The sequence below is a fragment of the Centruroides vittatus genome, unplaced genomic scaffold, assembly GCF_030686945.1.
Source record: "Centruroides vittatus isolate TY-2023 unplaced genomic scaffold, ASM3068694v2 contig_301, whole genome shotgun sequence".
Taxonomy (NCBI): domain Eukaryota; kingdom Metazoa; phylum Arthropoda; class Arachnida; order Scorpiones; family Buthidae; genus Centruroides; species Centruroides vittatus.
Genome location: NW_027121927.1, coordinates 2,114,318 through 2,133,609, shown reverse-complemented (window position 1 = coordinate 2,133,609; position 19,292 = coordinate 2,114,318). Strand labels below are relative to the sequence as shown.

Genomic DNA, 19,292 nt, shown 5'->3' with positions numbered 1-19,292 from the left:
AAAAACCATTGGTCTTGGACCAATTGGATATGTGATTTAGGGAGTTTTGCAGTTGTCTCTCGATAAAACTCATGTTACTAGACTGGCAGGAGATCTGAAAGTCATCCACATACAGAGAGTGTTTCACACTAGGAGGGAGGCAGTTAGTTATGCTGTTAATTTTAATTAGGAATAGAGTCACACTCAAAATAGAACCTTGAAGGACACATCATCATCATCTTGTGTGAAAGGCCTAGACAAAATGGTGCCATCCTAACTTAAAATCTGTAGGCCTTTCCAAGTGCTGTTGTCAAACAAATGATTCGCGTATAGATGCCTCAAGGTTTATTAAATTGTCCATGGTACATCTGTTCCTATGAAATCCACTCTGATGTGGTGAAAAGTAATCCTTTTCCTGTAAGAGAAACATCAGATGTCTGTTTACCATTCTCTCTAAGAGTTTACAGAGACAACTCATTAGGGAGATTGGTCTGTAATTAGAAGGATTCTTGCAGTCTTTCACTGGCTCGGGTATGGAATAATAATTGATAGCCTCCAAGAGTCAGAAAAATTATGCTCTGTCCATATTCTATTAAACAGATTCAAAAGATTACCAAGAGAATTATCTGACAGATTTTTAATCATGCTGTAGTGGATTTTATCCAGATCTACAGCAGTATTCCCCAAGCAAGAGATCACTGTATGTATTCTATCCTGGTGAATGACACATTGTACTCTTCATTAGATGAGGAATGGAAGTTTAAATATTGTTTTTCTGTTTGAATTTCTTGGATACATTATATTGCTGGATGAAGAGGAAAACATTTCACCCAACAAAGCAGCAATACTTTGTACATCACTGATTATTGTGTCATTATTTTCCAGCATGGACAAAGACTGAAAGCAATAATTTTCCCATTAATTTTATGGATTTTATCTCAGACTGCTTTTGAGCTAGTGGAGGATGTTATGCTAGAAACATACTTCCTCCAAGAATCCCTTTGGCTTTCCCTCTTTGTTCTTTTAGCATTTGTCTTTTGAAAAGCAATCAAATTGCTAGCAGTGGGGTATCTTCTGAAAATCCCCTATGCTTTCTTTTGTTCTTTGTATGCTGCCTTGCAATTCTGGTTCCCACTATGGTTTTGGATGTTTTGGATATCTGGTTGATGTTTTTCCCATTGTTTTATCAGCTGCTTGAATAATACTGGAAGTGCAACTGCACCATTGATATCAGCAATATCAACCATTTCCTCAGAGATGTTGGAAATAGAGGAGAATGCAGGCCAATCAGCTGTCTCCAGTTTCCAGTGTGGTGGCTGGGCTGTTTCACAGCTTTCTCTGCCTTGGTATTTTAGAAATTTTGGGAAGTGATCACTGGAGAGTGGATTAGATCCAACTTCCTATGTAAATGCTGAAAACAGATTTGGGATTGCTAATGATAAATCAATGACAGTAAATGTTCTTGTTGAGGCATGGAAGTATGTCATTTCTCCAGTATTAAATAAATACAATTAGTGATTGCCTATAAGTCTCTCAACTATAAGTCTAATGGCTCTGCCTCAACGATTAATGTCAGAATTACCCCACATCTGATTGTGGCCATTGAAATCACTGAGTAAAAGGAATGGAGTTGTCAGCTGTTCAACCAAAGCATCCAATTCATTCTCATTGACTCTGACATCTGGCGGCAAGTATATAGAACAAACTGTGACAGTTACACCAACTGAAATTCTGGCTGCCACAGCTTGCAACTTTGTGGTTATTTGTACTGGTAAAAATGGGATGTGGTGTGAAACCAGTATAGCCACACCTTCACTGGCATGATTGTGGTTATCATCATCCTTGCAGTAGAAATTGAATCCTTTTAAAGAAATTCTTTCTCTAGGTTTTAGATGTGTTTCCTGGAGTACCACACAGAGAGATGGGATAGATTATGTCAGGTGCTTAATGTCAGAGAAGTTGTTGTGGAAATCATGACAGTTTCATTGAATTATTTTATAATCCATTATGTGTTTGAGGCAGCATTATGTGTTTGAGGCAGCATTATTTGTAAAAATATCCCTCTTTAATTTCACAGATGATTTTCCTTTTGGAGGTGAGGTTGTTGACAACAGATGGACACCAGTGAGAATTCATAGGTCCGCAATTTGAAAATTGCAGCCCAATCAATATCAAATCATAAATGAAAATCAGTTGAAGAGGTAAACTCAAGATCATATATTGTCAGCTGCAGTAATTGTATTCACAATAAATCAATAAAGAATAGCCTTTAAAATCTTTGATATTAAAAATTCAAATTATTAAAAATCTGCATTAAAATGCTTTTATACCTGAAGTGTTTTCTTTTTTTTTTAAACAATTAAAAATGTGGAATTTGTTAATATCCACATTTTTAACTGTTTTCATTTTTTATAAATATAATTAATTTAAACCTTTCTGAACATCCTTGTAATTTGTTATTTCGAGCAAATGGACTGTAAACAGGAATGCTGACATCTAAAGTTCTTCTATATGTCCAAGATGAAAATCCAGCACCAGCAATCATTGCTCGTCCTCTTTCTACTTCTAAAACTGCATTATAATCAGGCACACTTCCTGGCAATAAATTAAATAATAAATGATTGACTCCTCCATTCCAGCTATAAAAAAAAAGAAAAAAAAAAAGCCATAAATTTTTGAATTTGAAATTTTGTAATGAAATTTATTTTTGAAATTCTTATCTAAACTAAACATAGTACGAAGTAAATAAAATAATAAGCAAAATTTAACAAATGTTATATATGTGAACTTAAAACTAATCTACAATCTCAGAAGATTACATTTTTTAGTTATGTATAATATTTTCATTATCATACTGTTAAAACTTTTTACTTCAAATAGCAATGAAATCCAAACATTTTTGATTTGTCAAAATTTCATGTTCAATTATGTTTTTTAAAATTAAGCTAGTTTTCAATTCATGTAGTTTGATGTAAAACTGAAAAAGAGGGCACTAGTTGTCAAGAAACTTTTTAAACTTCTTGTTTTGAATGGGTGTATGGCTGAATGCAGTGGTGGTAGTACTTGTTCGAAAGTAAAAAACAATTCATGACATATCTTAAAAAATATTGCTTTATGAAAGGACTGGCAGTTACTGTTGTGTGGCAGTAGAGTGCAGTAAGCACAGTGGTATCACAAAAATGTGTAATATTAGTAGCAGCAAGCAATAAGTTTGTAGTGATATCATTCTTGCAAAGAGAAACCATACATGAGAGAGAAGTAAAATCTTTTCTCTTACTTGCATGTCAGAAATCTCACTCTCATAGGTATCTGATGTTGATTTTTTATAACAGTTTGATGTTCTTGCTTTATACTACATTTGTGCATTAGCTCCTTAGCTCATTTTCAGTGTATGATGTATGAAGCATAATATACATATATAACTCTAACAAAAAACCTCAGATAGCATGCTATTTTAATCAATCTCTAGTTTAGCCTTCAATAATATCAAACAAAAAAATTTTGTACACTTATAATTATTTTATATTAGTAAACTTTTATTATAACTGGGGATTTTACATAAAAAATTTTCATGTTGATAATACATTTAAAAAAGTTGAAAAAAAGCATATGTGACAAAAAAAAAACTTGGACAGAGCCATTTCTGACAAATAATACCTTGGACAATACATTAAATGGCCTGTTCCTAAATGTGTAATGAGCTGACATGTGATATTTACATATTTTTCTTATTAACATTATTGAGATGTATTTGTTTAATGAAAATGGTACCTGGGAAAGCTGTTAATGTTGATATATGTGAAGTAATTATCATCCTCCATAAACAGGGCAAATCCTTAAGAAGAATTGAAAAGGAATTAAAAATTGGTAATTCCACAATATGGAGTATTGTTTCAAAATATCAGAAAATTGGTAAAATTCATCTAGAAAAATCCACTGGAAGGCCAGCAACCATAACAAAGATTGATCATAAGCACCTTCATGAAATAATTTTAAAAATTAGTAACTAATCACTTGGTGAATTAGTGAACAAATGGAAAAGTTACTGGATAGGAAGTTACAAAAGAAACTTGTATCTGCATAAACTTGGCTACAGCTTCTACCAGGTAAGAAAACATTATTATTTTTTATTTAACAGTTGTGACAGGTGACATTTCTTAGACAAAGGCAAAAAATCAAATAAAAAAACTGATTGAAGTGGCAATGGCGTAGCGTAGTAGGGGCGGCCCGCCCTGGGCGGCACTTTTAAGGGGCAGCAAAATTCACAATAAATAATAATATCTTGTAAAAATACCTAAATAAAGGGGCGGTGAAATTTTCCTCCGCCCCAGGCGGCTGACACCCACGCTACGCCACTGTGAAGTGGGCAAAAGAGCACATAACAGTGGAAGCAGGTTGTTTTTAGTGATGAGGCGAAGTTTGAAGTCTGCATTGAAGACAATAGAAAGAAGTCATTAGAAAGCAAGAGGCATTCCATCCTGACTCTCTACAGTGCATTTCCCAGCAAGTATTATGGTGTGGGTTGCATGTCAGCCCAAGATGTAGGAAATTTGCATTTGATCAAGGGATCAGTAAATGCAGCAAAATATCAACAAATCTTTGAGGAAACTCTATTACCATCATTATAAAAAGTACAATATCGTGGACATTTTACTTTCCAGCAGGATGGTGCACACTGTCATACTGCTAAAACCACTAAGGCTTGGCTGGCCCAATATTAACACATTAAAATGGCCATTGAGCAGTCTGACATTTCCTCTATAAAAAATATACAGAGTAAAATTTAAAAAGCATTGAGGAAATGACCTCAAGGAAGTGTGAATACTTTAAAGCAAAAATTCAAGCAAATTTGGGATGAAGATACTTCATATGAATACCTGGCTCTTGTTGATACAATGGACAATTGTATAAATGCTGCCATACAAGTCAAAGGTTAAATATTAATGTACTGTCCAAGGTATAATATTATTTGTCAGAAATGGCTCTGTCCAAGCCTTATTTGCACATGCTTTTTTTCAACTGTTCATAACTTTTTTTTATGTATTATCAACATGAAAATTTTTTAATGTAAAATCCTCAGTTATAATAAAAGTTTACTAATATAAAATAATTATAAATGTACAAAATTTTTTTGTTTGATATTATTGAAGGCTAAACTAGAGATGGATTAAAATAACATAATGTCTAAGGTTTTTTGTCATGGTTGTATATATATCAAATATGCTTTCTTTGGTATATATAGTCAAGGCGGCAATGATTGAAATTTCTTTACAGAGAAATTAATCAATTCAATCAGCAATCAAACAAAAGGAAAAATTTTGTCATTGAATGACAATGTTAGAGACAACAAAAAAGTAAGAAGTGTTATAATCTGAAGTCATCAAATTCACTCTCTCACTAGAAACTTCACTTGCTTGCATCTACATGATAATGATGTTTTTAAATTCTGTCCAGACTATACTTTATCTTTTAATATGCCATGCCATGTGTTTTACTGTATAATGCCATATTTTATGCACTTTTCCACTTACTAAATAATTATAAGTCTAACAATTTGTAATTTTTAATAGCAGGTTGTCCATAAAGTAGTTGTGCAAGTCAGCAGAGTAATTTCAGACCGTTTTACGGTATCACTAGTAAAGAGATTGTGTAGTTCAACTTCTAAGAGATCAGACCACTCTAGGTCAAATTGCTTAAGCTTTTCTTTATAGCAAGCTTTAGATTCATCATCCAAAGTAAAATAATAATAATAATTTATAATTATTTATTTTTTATTTTATAACTGGTTTGGTTACATTAATATTCTTTTTAATTTTATACAACAGTCATGACTATGTAATTTGCATGTGAACTATATTAAAGCAACTGAAGTGAATCTGATAGTTACGACTAAATCTCCAAAAATAAGAAAATCAAAATATTTTTTGATATAATATTTAGGATGAGATCCACAAGGTCGAAAAATATTAAATTTACAAAAGATACACAATTTCAAGCATACAGAAATTTTGAACCTTAGAATAAGCCCAAAAATGACTGGCACTGAATGTGTTAAAGTCTATTCTGAGATTCTATTTGTTATTTTCAAAACAAACAGTGCGATCACTGTGGTGCCACAACTATTGTACTATTTGTTTTCAAAATAATTGACTGGGGAGACTTTTATCACCACATATAATCTTATATCAAAATATATACATACTATACAGGGTGGGCCAACGAAAACGAAACGGCAGAGTGTTCGTGTTCGTCCAAGCAAATCGCTCGGACAGGTCAATTTTATTCTCAAGGGGACATCTTTTGCAATAAAAGATAAATGCAAAACTTACTTGAGCCTGTGACCGGTGTGAAAATAATCAATTCAAATTAATAAACGTTTTCCGTTTGTTAATTTGAATTGATTATTTTCACACCGGTCACAGGCTCAAGTAAGTTTTGCATTTATCTTATATACACCCCTGTGTGTGTGAGGAAGATATCTTTTGCAATAAAGTTTTTGCGATTCTGAATACAACAGACAACAAAAAATTTTAAAAACTCATCTATTTCGTGTTAACTAAACAAACATTTATTTAAAAAAAAAGAAATGTTTGTTTAGTTAATATTCAGAATCGCAAAAATTTTATTGCATAAGATGTCTCCTCGAGAATAAAATCGACCTGTCCGAGTGATTTGCTTGGACGAACACGAACACTGCTGTTTCGTTTTCGTTGGCCCACCCTGTATATATTTTGTTTTCAGTCAAATCATTTAAAATTTTTAAGTTTTTTTAAAAACTTTAAAAATTTTTGAACAGATTTCATTAAAATATTTAATTTTTGAACTCTCAATGTCAATTTGATTCACAAATTTCTTGAATCTTGGTCGGTTTTTGGGCTTCACTCAGTCATGAGTTAAAAAAGCATAAAAGAAAGACACTGAATCTTTTAAAGGCATGTCTTAGATCAGAGGTCACCAAACTAAGGCCTGCGGGCTGGATCTGGCCTGCTGCCACACAGTCCTACAAATGAGCTAAAATATAATTATTTATATGGAAATATCATAGATTGTAAATAAACTTACTATGTAGAAAAATTAAAATAAGTGTAAGTAAAAATGCTAAAATTGGTCCAATCTAATTTTTGTATATGACAGTAATATAATTTTTAGGAAAATCAGTGAAATAAAAATTTCAGCAACTTTATGCAACTTTGGATATCAGAGCACTTTTTGTGTAAGTACCGACAATGAAGTTTCTAAGAATAGAGATTATGAGGTTGCTGCAGCAATTGTGTATTGGTAAATAAATAAGTTGGTTCTCTTTAATTTTTGTGTATTCAGTGTACTGTATTGAATAAAATGGTTATGCAGCCCATGCTTGTCATTCTCTCAGTTATCTGGCCTGTTGTGAAAAAAGTTTCGTGACCCCTGACTTAGATTATAAATTTATCATAAATTTTAAAATTACATATCATAAAATTTTTTTATAAACATCTCCAGCTATAATAAATTTATACTCGAACAAAAATATCCTAACCTATTGTTCAAATAGTAACGAACGATTTCCGTTGATTTTGTGTTGATGGTCGTCTAGAGAGTGCACACTGGTAACAGGTTAGAGCGTTTCAGTTAATATGTTCCGGTGTTGAGGCAATGATATATTGTTCAAATGTTTTTTTTTATAAAAAGCCCTGCTAATAATTAATAGTAATTACATTTATTTATAATATTGTTAAATTTTATAACTTACAAAGGTAGAGAAGCTAATACTTGAGACATTTCTTTTAATCTGACATTATTCTGATTTAAGAGATCAAGAGATGGAACAAATAAGCAAGCCTTTTGTGGATCTGGAGTATAATAAGGACTTTTTAATATTGTCTCCATTATTTCCATAAATTCTCTGGAGAAAGGAGATGAAATTGGAACCCTATTTTCATCAACATATCTGAAAAATAACAACATATTTCATTAGAAAACATTCAGAAAATACACATTTACTTTGATGATAATTCATATTTAACAATATTGTTCTATTTACAAAATTTTATATTTACCACATTTGAAACAAATGTGGTAAATATAAAATTATAATATTACAATATTAAAATTAGATACTTAAAAAAAATATTAATATAATTAACATGTGTGTAAAATTTTTCCAAACAGTAATAAGATTAAGATTTTAAAGTTGATATAAACAATTCTATTATTTATAAATTGTTAGAATTCTATTTATGAACAGGTAAAAACAGTTCTTGCTGGATATTGGTTATATATATAGAATTTATTTACATATACTTAGTTCGAGTGGTTGAATTAATACATAACATTTAATTTAGTTCTTACCTTAAAATTGGATATATATAAACTGATATCATATTGTCAGAATGTCCACATCTATATACATCAAAACAATTATAGTAGTTGCAATTTCCATCTGTTTTTTCTGCTATACTACTTTTGCTTAAAATCTGAACTTCAGGTGTACCTTCCCAACTTCTCAACACAAATTTTTCTTGATGGTCTGCCTTCCATGGCCAAAACAATAAAATGGCAATAAAACAAGCAAGAAGAAACATTAAAAAAAATAGAGCATTATACAATGCACCTCGTCTTACAACTCGCTGTCGTTGGGCAGACATATTAAATAATACAATTATATGACTTTGTTATATTTCATTTAGTTTTTATTCTTAATTTATCAACTAAATCTGTAAATAAAAACAAACTTGTTAAAAAATGAATAAGCTCTCTAGATAAACTTTTACATCTAACAAGGGAGTATTTTCTCATGTCAGTCTTACATCTTTATTAAAGTATACAGGTAACCCCCGTATAACACGAGAGTTATGTTCCAAAAAATTGTCGTGTTATGCAAATCCGTGTTATATGAAACAAAGAACTAGTGCGAAAAGGGGGGTTAGGTTCCAAGAATTAAAAAACATGCTGTTAAATCCTTCTTTAAATTAGATTTATTATTCACAAGTCGAAAGGCCCAATGCTAGGCATCAGGGCATATAAAATTACAAATAAAAATAACAATATACTGAATATTATAATCTAAAAATATAAAATAAATATAAAATAATTTATATTGTTAATTTAAATACTTGCTAGGGGCACCCCTAGTGACCATTTTTGGCATACATTGATAGAATCTGGTTTTTCAGCTTTATATAGTAGATTTTTTTCATGGGTAAAATACTTATTTATTATTTAAGTAAATATTTTACCAGAGGATTATTCATCCTATATGATGATCTCAGCTTGAGCATCAACTGGTAAAAGTTTTTATTACGTTTCATGTTGTACAAGGGTTTTACCTAATTCCTGAACCATGTTAGAGCGAATCTGTGCTATAGAAGTGCCGTGTTATATGGGAGTTACCTGTATATCATTCAATAAAGGAAAAAATAAGACAACCTGTGTTTTTTCTTTAATCTGCCAGGTCAGCCATTTGCATGAAATATGGTTCTAAAATGTTCTAATGTAATTTGTATAGAAAACTAGCATTGGTGACATAGTAGTAGTGTTTTGGCTAGACTGGGAATGTCAAGAGATTGATTGTGTTCAAGGTTTTTACTTTTATGGTGTTTGAAAACGTAAAAAAAATACAATGTTTAAAACTAATTAATTGTTTACAAAGAGCACATGAAATGAAGGCATTTCTATCACAATCATCATCATCATCTTCTTCTTCTAATAATAATAATAATAAACACCATTTTGGGAAATGTAAAATTTCTATCGATAACATTAGAAAACTTTGTAATGTTTCTTCTATCACACAACCTATCCTTTGCTATGAATATATTAACATGTGTTTAAAAACAGAAGCACATAATTGCTTATACATAAATGCCCAGACCAGCCACAATGCTATATTTCTATATGAATTATATTTTAAAACCCTATTTCTTGCAAATGGCTGACCTGGCAGATTAAAGAAAAAACACAGGTTGTCGTATTTTTTCCTTTATTGAATGATATACAGGTAACCCCCGTATAGGCACTTCTATAGCACGGATTCACTCTAACACAGTTCGAGAATTGGAAACATCCCCCTATAACATTTTAGAACCCTGTTTCTTGCAAATGGTTGAACTGACAGACAAAGGTAAAATATGATACAGGAAAAAAATAATGTTTTTTTTTCCTCTATCAAATGATATATATTTTATTGAAATGTAAGACTGACATGAGAAAATACTCCCTTGTACAAGTATGTATTATAAGATATTTTTAATTTACATAAAATATTTCTTGTAATTTTTAAACTAAATATAATTATTCTTAAATATAAATTATGGAAAAATTAATCATTTTTTCATGAGTATCAAATTTTATATTCTATTTCTATTATATTATGTAATTTATCTGAAGATATTTAAAATTAACAGATATAAATGGAAGTAAGTTATGTACATTTCTTTTGTAACTACTTTTTCCTCTTCTTTTTAGAATATTCAAAGTTAGGGGCCGTCCATAAATTACGTAAGGGCGATTTTGGCCATTCTAGACCCCCACCCACCCCTGTGTAAGAAACTGTAATATTTTCTTTGATCCCCCCTCCCCTTCCCTACCTTACGTAATATTTGGGCATAATTTTATAGAAAGATTTTAACGAAAATACATTTTTTTAATAAAACCCTAAAAACTTTAGGTCCAAAATATATAATTATTAATTAGTTAATTAATATGTACTATTACTTATAAAAGACTGTGTGAAGAAATTTAAAAATATAAAAATTTAATGAATTCCAATGAACAATTTATTTTAAGAACTTTATTTTTTAATTATTAACAATCTTTTTATTATTATCATTAATCAACATCATAATATTTTGATCTAGTAATAGTCTCTTTAATCCGAAAAATTGACGGTAAACTGTCTCACAGCTTAACAGGTTCAAACTCCTAATTCAAACTCCTAACAGCTTCAAACTCCAGTTTAACAACAAGATAACAAATGAAAAAAATAATTTTTGATACAATAAATAACATAAACCAATATATAAAATTTGATATAGAATTAGAAAAATATAAAATTAATTTTTTGGACATAACTATAATAAAAGAAAAAGAGAATTTCTTATTTAAAACATAAAAAACCATCTAACGTAAATAAAACGATTAGTTATTATTCATGTATCCCAGATACTATAAAAAAGAATACATATATGATGGACTTAAAGAAAATATATACAAGAACGAGTAAACAGAGTGAATGCAAAGCTGAATTAAATAATTTAGACTACAAATTTATCCTTAATAACTACCCAAAACATTTATTAACGAATTGGCATGCACAATACTATAAAAATAGATTTAACATAAAAAATAAAAAAGATACTAATTACAAACCTTTTCCTTAAGTTACTAAAAATATATATGATAATTGTTCAAAATTCCTTAAAAAGGATAATATAGTTTTGGCCCCATCTTTGACCAATAAAATATCACAGCAAATACATAAGGCAACAAACCAAACTAATATTAATAAATGGGAAAAAACAGGATTAGTTTACAAAATTAATTGTAATTGCCAATATCCGAAATACTACATAGATGAAACTGGGCGGACGTTGGAATCACATATTAAGGAACATGAAGCAGCAATACGGTTAAAATATGATGCCTCCCCGTGGTTTACCCACATAAAAAATAGCAAGTGCCAAATAGACAGGAATAATACCAAAATTTTACACTATGAAAAAATATCTATAAATGTAAATTTAAAGAGCATGTAGAAATAATAAAATATAATAGTAATAATAATAATAATTTAGTAAATATATCAAATGGAATACAGATCGATCAACAATGGTATAACCTGATAGAGGGCGTGACATGCCAGTAATTTATATTAATAGAATCATATTGTCGTGGATGGGAGAAAACTGTACTGAAGGGATGATTTCAAATGTGTATATCATATGTAGTGATTTTTAAAAAAATATGCAAGGTTTTAGAACATTTTTATGGAAAGTCTGTACGTATGTATGTATGTATAATTGATTGTTTTAAAGACTTTTGAAATTTATATTGAAAATAGGCTAGAACATTAATTAGATGTTATACTTTTGTAATTATTTGTGTAGTATTGCTGTAGTGCACTGTTGCAATGGAAAAAACCATAATTTTTAAGGAAATGTGAACAGAACCCGAAAGTACTGTATAAGTGTAAAAAAAAGCGTATGAAGAATTTAAGGTATTGGAAAAACGGTTTTTTAAAGTATTTCTTGTTTTTTCTTCTCGCATTAGTTTTGTTACTTATACAAATTTTGTTTTATAGATATCTACATACATCAAGGAACACTGGGGATGTAAACAACACTTTCCGGAACCTTTTACCGGTGTTAGACGCAAATCAAAAAATTTCCGTTAACGTATGTATGTAGATATTCATAATATTCATTTTTATATTAATTTTAATTTTCACAAAAGGAAGCAAAAAACTTTGACAGATCGACCAGATAGTGCCCGTGTAAACAGAAACTTCATACAAAATAAAACAAGAGAAAATAGAAACCACATTCTCTTGCCATATTGGTTACATCTTGGCTAAGGCCAAGAAAATAAACTACGTGCTGATAAAATGTGCTAGGTGCACCTGGGGACTAAATCATAAAGCTTATGAAACTGTATATAATGGGGCAATACAACCAATGCTACTTTATGCAGCCTCTAGCTGGGGTCATGTAACTAGTAAAAATTCAGTAGCAAGTAAATTACTCTCTCTTCAAAGACAGTTTGCCATCAGAATTTCAGACAGTGCTGCAGAACTGTTTCTACTAACGCCTCTCTGATTCTAGCAGAGCTCCTTCCTTTGCCACTATGTATTGTAGAAAAGGTTCTGAACTACTACATCAGAACTACAAACATCAAAGCTCAATAACAGTCTCTACTCTTATCTATGGCTGTTCAAATGCTACCATATTGCAATTACCCTATCTCTGATCATCACCCTGTAAACAAGGTTATCCCCAGGGTATATTCCTTTATGGATAACCATGCAGACATTAATATTTACACAGATGGGTCCAAAAGCCCCCTTCATGTCTGCTCAAGTATCTGTATCTTTCTCCAAACTGATGTATTTTACCCAAAACATGTTAGAAGATACCCCCACATATCAAGCTGAAGAAGATGCTGTCTACCAAGCTGTTCACTACCACTTCACTACCAAACAAAACTGTCTATCAACATTTACAGTGATTCTTAGTCCATCCTAAAATTTCCAATAAATACCAATTTCAATAGCAATAAAATCACATATATCCAGCAACATATTAAAAATCTTGTAAATAAGATAACTTTTATGTTTGTTCATGGTCATACTGGCATCCTAGGAAATGAAAAAGCTGACTTTGAGGCTAAGTCAGCTGCAAAGGACACTGACTTGGACTACACTCACAAACCTCTCTCATGCAGCAACCTTAAAAATTATATTTATGACAAAAGTGGAATCAACAATAGTTGAGCGGTAAAATGGTAGAATAAGAAGATTATTTTCCTAGTGTTGAATGCAGGTTCTCATAACCACTTAGAGATTTAACGTTTGCTACTATTCAACTACATACTGAGCATGTATAACCAGACAGAAACTGTCTCTTGCTTTTGTTCTACAGATAACCTAGACACTGTCGACCATATGATCTATCATTGTCCAATTTACGATCAAGATAGACTTATTCTGAAATTAGAAATCTTTATGCTAGGTTTCAGGTGGCCATGTCCACTTAATAAGCTTGTTCAGAAGCCACTGTATGATACTTTTTACAATTATGTTAAAAAAATATGGGAGATAAGATTATTTTTAATTTCTAGTTTTACATTTTAGTTTTCACTAAAAATAGAATACTAATTTTATGTTTACTTTGTATCATGTATTATGGTTTATGTACTCTTAGTGTTATATACCCATAGGAGTGGTGCACTTATTCAAAAAAAGAAAAAAAAAAAAAAAAAAAAAAAACCAGTGAGAAACTCCTACATGGCCTTTCTCCCATGATAAAAAATGTGTAGAGAGTGAGTCTGCTAGTGTTATTATTCTATCACGTCACATCTGATGGCGTCAGTACAACGAGCGTTCTTAATAGAAACCGCCAAATTAAAGCCAAATTCAAAACTCCACCACTCAATGAGATCAAAAAATAAAATCAAGAATATTATGTAAGACGAGATCTATTACCCCCTACCCCCAAGTAAGAAATTGTAAGAAATAATTGACCCCCACCCACCCCAAAATACCTTATGTAATTTATGGACGGCCCCTTAATTTAAGATTTGTTTAGTCAATAAATTTTTATTATTTAAATTAACATCAACATATTAAGAAGATGGGCTGATAACCTGTTCCACTTGAAAAATGCTAACATACCGAAAAAAGAATAGGTCAAACAACCCGTACAGATACAATTTTTGCTATGAAAAAGGAGACACAAATTGAATTGGACAAAGTGAAAAATTCTTAGTAGTAGTGAAGGAATTTGAATGATATCAACAAAATCTTTGATGTCATTGAACTTATTGAAATGGTTCTGAAAATAGAAGAGGAAAAGATAGATGCAATGATATGGGTTCTGTTCATAGCTCTCAAAATATAGTTCTTCTCGAATAGTGACTCATTTTAAAATACATTAGTCACCATTATCCAGATTTACACAGTAAGACTTTTGAAGAGGAAGAGGAAAAAATCTTTTATAGTGACAAGAAATACTTAAAGGGAGTAATTATAGGTCCTATAATTAGGTTAAAAATGTTTGTCCACATAATAATTAAACTCCTGCTGGTATTAAAATAAAGTTTTTGATGTGTTGGTTTTCAATAATCAGTAAATATTGTTCCAAAGCAGCTTTCTTTTAAACAAATGGCTTTTGCTATATCACCTGTATTAACAAAGTCAACATCAAGAGAAGTGATGCTTTTGTGACTTTTAAGAAAGCTGCAAACGCTAGTTTAATGAGAAAAGCTATGGATTGTGAATACCCTTATTATGTGCTTTTGCCATAGGGTACCATTTACTGTATTCAATCTCAGTTATAGACTAATGGTCAGAGCCAGCCAAAAGTGGAAAAAGTGGAACTAGGTGCAAAATTCTCATGCAAAGCTTTGTAAAAAAAAATTAAGTACATTTTTTTAAAAATCAATAATAGACTAAGCTGGAACTTCACCAATACATGAAGACACTAAACACACCTTACACAATATAAATTTTTTTTTATTTTGTTATTAGACAGTTTATTAAACATCTTTTAAATAAGAATTTTACATGTGATAAAAAAAAAACAAGACAAAGAAATAATCTGTTTATTTATATATGAATAGATAAATCTATATATATATATATATATAATCGAGACGAGTTGATGATAATAATAATAATAATAATCAGCGCAGAGCCCAAGCGGTTAGGAGTTGAATGTTGAAATTTGGTACATAGTTAGGCTACATCACGAGAATGCACACTAAGAAGGGATTTTTCGAAATTCCTCCCCACAGGGGAAATGGACAAGATTAAGGCTTAACACTTCCATGTACAATGGAAGTGTTACATAACAATGAAAGTGTTAAGTAACAATGGACGTGTTACGTAACAATGGAATTATCAACAATGGAAGTGTTACGTAACAATGGAATTGTTAAGAGAAAGCGGCATGCAAAACGCAAATGCAGTTTTTTTCATTTTTGCGGGAAAGCAAACCTATTTTTAGACCTATCTAAAAATTCTGTAATTAGTCTGGAAATAGGGAGGACCCAATTCTTGCATTCTGTGAAAACGGGTAAGGTTGACTATAACGTAATAATCTTAATATTCGCTAAAATGGTTAGGAGTTGAAATTTGGTACAGTTAGGGTACCAAATTTAAGTACCAAAGTGTTAAGTAACAATGGAGAACAAGAGAAAGTAACTTGCAAGATTTACGAGCACTGGAAAAAAGAGTAATATGTTAGAACACATTCGATTTTCAAATTTAAACAGATTAGTTCGATTTTTCTCGACCTTTCTTCTTTAGAACATTTGATGAAAATCAAACGATATTATCAGAACATGTCGTGAAAATCGAACAATATTAGAACATTCGATTTTCAAATTCGACCTTTTTTTAGAAATACTTAGTTCTTTGATGAAATTATTCTTTTTCTTTTGTGACTATAATGTAATAATCTTAATCTTCGCTATCATTACTTTTGCCCGAGCAATGCCGGGCCTACCTGCTAGTAAATATATATTCATTCCCACTTATTTTGCATTTTCTCATATTTACTTCAAAATACAATCGGGGCTCTGTGCTAGTGCATGGTTCGTACCTCCCACAGATCGGTCCCGCTACCAATAGTCTAATATGTTTACAGATCGACTAAGTCAATCCCCAAACATACAAGATTTTAAACTATCATCAGAAATTTGAGCCGAAAATCTTGGTCAATTTATATGCCGGTAAATCCAAATCATTAATACCCACCGTTATAAAATACATCTGATCCTCGTCTACGATATATCTTATTTTCAAATTTATATTACGTAAATTAATAAACTTAAATCATTTTAAATATTACACACCGAGCAAAAGATTATTTTGACTGTGATATTTGCATGATCTTTCATGTTTATTGTATATAAAATAGATGAATTGTGATTGTTTATGTTAATTGTCTTACATTTAATTACATTTTTACCTTTGACGACAATTTTTGTCAACCCCGGATTTAGCAATTGTCAAGACATAATGAGTAAATTGAAACACAAACTTTAAATTCAAATTATCATCCTCAAACTTGTCACTTCAAAATCGTTGCTTCAAATTTTATAAACTTATGAATTAATCATAATCGTTAATTATTGTCGTTAAATATAATTAAAGTAAATTTAAAACATTGACGGAATAACTAGTAAAAGCACTTCGCAATTCATTTATGGACAGATCGGTGCTCTAGCGATCAAATTTATCACTAAACGCAAAAATAAACTGTAAAATTACTTATTTGAAATTAATAATACATTTCAAAGGTAGTTAGTTATTATTATTATATATATATGTACGATCATTTGAAGTTTTTAAAAAAATATGTATACCTGGCATTTTTTTCATTATTAATAAAATAACAATTATATTAGATATTATTAATCAATTTACTTATATTAAAAATAATAAAAGATAAAATTTGTATTAAAATTATTTTTAATTTAAAGTTAAATTTCAGCAATTTCGTGACGTCAGTAACTTTTTTTTTCGGGGGGTATTTTAGTAGGTTTGACAACAGTCACAAACGGGAGCCGAAAAATGGCGAAAGATTTCAACGATGTGTTAAACGATGTTGCATTTACAGAAAATAGGTAACGGATTCCGAAAAAATTTTGCAAACTTTACTAAATTTAACAAATAAATGAATATATTAGAAAGTAAAACTTATCGATTTCTATTTAAATTCGCCATGCAATTTAAGATTTTTTTGTTTTTTTTTTATTATGATATTCGTGTAATGGGATTAGTTTTCTAACTTTTGATTTTTATAAGTCGATATTAATTGTGCATTTTATCCATTTCTTGCATTTCATTTAATTTTTGCTTTTTTAAAATATTTTCCCACCATTTAATTGTCATCGATGATTGATTATCGAGAAAATCACGGAGATTTAAATTTTTTTTTTCCAGATATATACAAAAAAATTAATTTGTATCGATATAAATAATTTTGATGAAAATTATAAGTAATTAAAATTTTTGATTTTCATATTTATTTATTGGAAATATTGCAAATTAGTAAATAATTACATATTGATGATTTATTATTTCGATATTTGTGTGAAAATTGAAAAGCGCTTTATGTACGATGAGGATTATCGTTTATATTCGGCGATAATCGTAAAAAAGGAAATATAACCTGAAAAATTCGTTTTAATGAAATATTTGTGCATACTCAATTAATATATTTAAATTTTTACAATATTGATTTATTTGTTGAAATATAAATTATTTATTTTGTTTCTTTATAATATGCACAATTTCTTCTGTAATAGGAGAAAATATTTTACTTTTTTTTAAAATTTTAATTATGCTTATTAATATAACTTTGATCTGAATGTCTTCTAGTATTTTTATTTTTGCCCCTATATTGGATTAAATGTTCAAGTTATAGCTTTAATTACAGAAGCCCCGTATTACTTTATATTGCAGAATTTGAACGTTTTTAAATACTGTTGCAGAAATATGTATGATGAATTGTCATGTATACATTCAAATCCTTGATATACTTCATTTGAACATTTGACAAGAATTTATATTAGAATCTTAAGTTGTGACCTGATGAAAACTGATTAAGTAGGTTGAAAAGATTTCTATATTTTTACTAGAAGTGAAGAAAGTATCTTTCATTTTTGACTATGGACTGACCGGCTGAAGTGAAGGCTACCTTGCTATCTCTCTCCGTCTTCTATTGGGGTTAATGTGGAGGTTATTGCATAATTGCTTATCCTCCGAAGAGCTGGCCGAAGCATTTTTGCTCGATTACTCGAAATTACTTGTAAAGAGCTGGGGAAATGCCTTTTGGGAGGTCTTTTAGGGGTAACTGGCTCCTATTTAGGCATTAGAGATGTGGATAAAACCTGGAAAACTTTACGTGGCCAGCCTGTCCCGGCAAGGCACAAACCCATGATTGAACTGCCAGTGTTCGGGGAATGGAACCATTCAGCGGTGAGCCCTACCTTGTTATTGGTTAGACGAGGTCCTTTTCTATATTGCTAAATTGCATATTGAACATGTTTACAAAAAGTAAGACTTTGCCTTACTTGTGCCTCTCCCAATATCTGTTATATAAATTACAAAAATATAAGTAGAATATACACACTTTTACATACTTCCAATGCTAGTTCATAAAAGTGTCTAGTGCAGTGGTTTCCAACCTGTGGGGCGCGCCCCCTAGGGGGGCGCCAAGCTGTTGCAAGGGGGGCATGCTGCTCAACCATCGCATTAAATTTTTATAATGTTGTATTAATTATATATTCTTTTTTTGTATTTTTGTAAGATTTGTTTTTATTACATTTAAAATTATTATTTCTTATAATAAATAATTATTTTTTTATATATATTTTTACATAATATTGTATATTATTTTGTAGCCCATTAAATAAATTATAATATCAGTTGAGTATTTATCAAATTAGATTGTTAGAAAAATTAGGGGGCACAACAATTTTTTTTGTTTAAAGGGGGGCGCAGGTACAAAAAGGTTGGAAACCACTGGTCTAAGTGTGTTTCTACTAAATCAGTTAAAGTGTCAATATGGTAATATAGATAAAATGTTTTTCAAGTCTTCATCTCTTAGCTT

General features: G+C 30.4%; 2 protein-coding genes across 2 annotated transcripts in view; one reads left to right on the top strand and one right to left on the bottom strand.

The window, feature by feature from the left end:
* Positions 1-16,892, bottom strand: part of sotv (exostosin glycosyltransferase sotv) — a 42,596-nt gene extending 25,704 nt beyond the window's left edge. Inside the window, exons 1-4 of the mRNA XM_067267401.1 lie at positions 16,644-16,892; positions 8,308-8,672; positions 7,709-7,906; positions 2,412-2,618 (exon numbers count right to left, since the gene is read on the bottom strand). Of these exons, the coding sequence (XP_067123502.1) occupies positions 2,412-2,618; positions 7,709-7,906; positions 8,308-8,603 (701 nt within the window). The 5' untranslated portion in view covers positions 8,604-8,672; positions 16,644-16,892. The remainder of the gene's footprint in view (positions 1-2,411; positions 2,619-7,708; positions 7,907-8,307; positions 8,673-16,643) is intronic.
* Positions 16,893-17,208: 316 nt separating this feature from the next.
* LOC136972781 (protein LTO1 homolog) overlaps positions 17,209-19,292 on the top strand; it is a 42,836-nt gene continuing 40,752 nt past the window's right edge. The window contains exon 1 of the mRNA XM_067267427.1: positions 17,209-17,301. Within this exon, the coding sequence (XP_067123528.1) occupies positions 17,249-17,301 (53 nt within the window). The 5' untranslated portion in view covers positions 17,209-17,248. The remainder of the gene's footprint in view (positions 17,302-19,292) is intronic.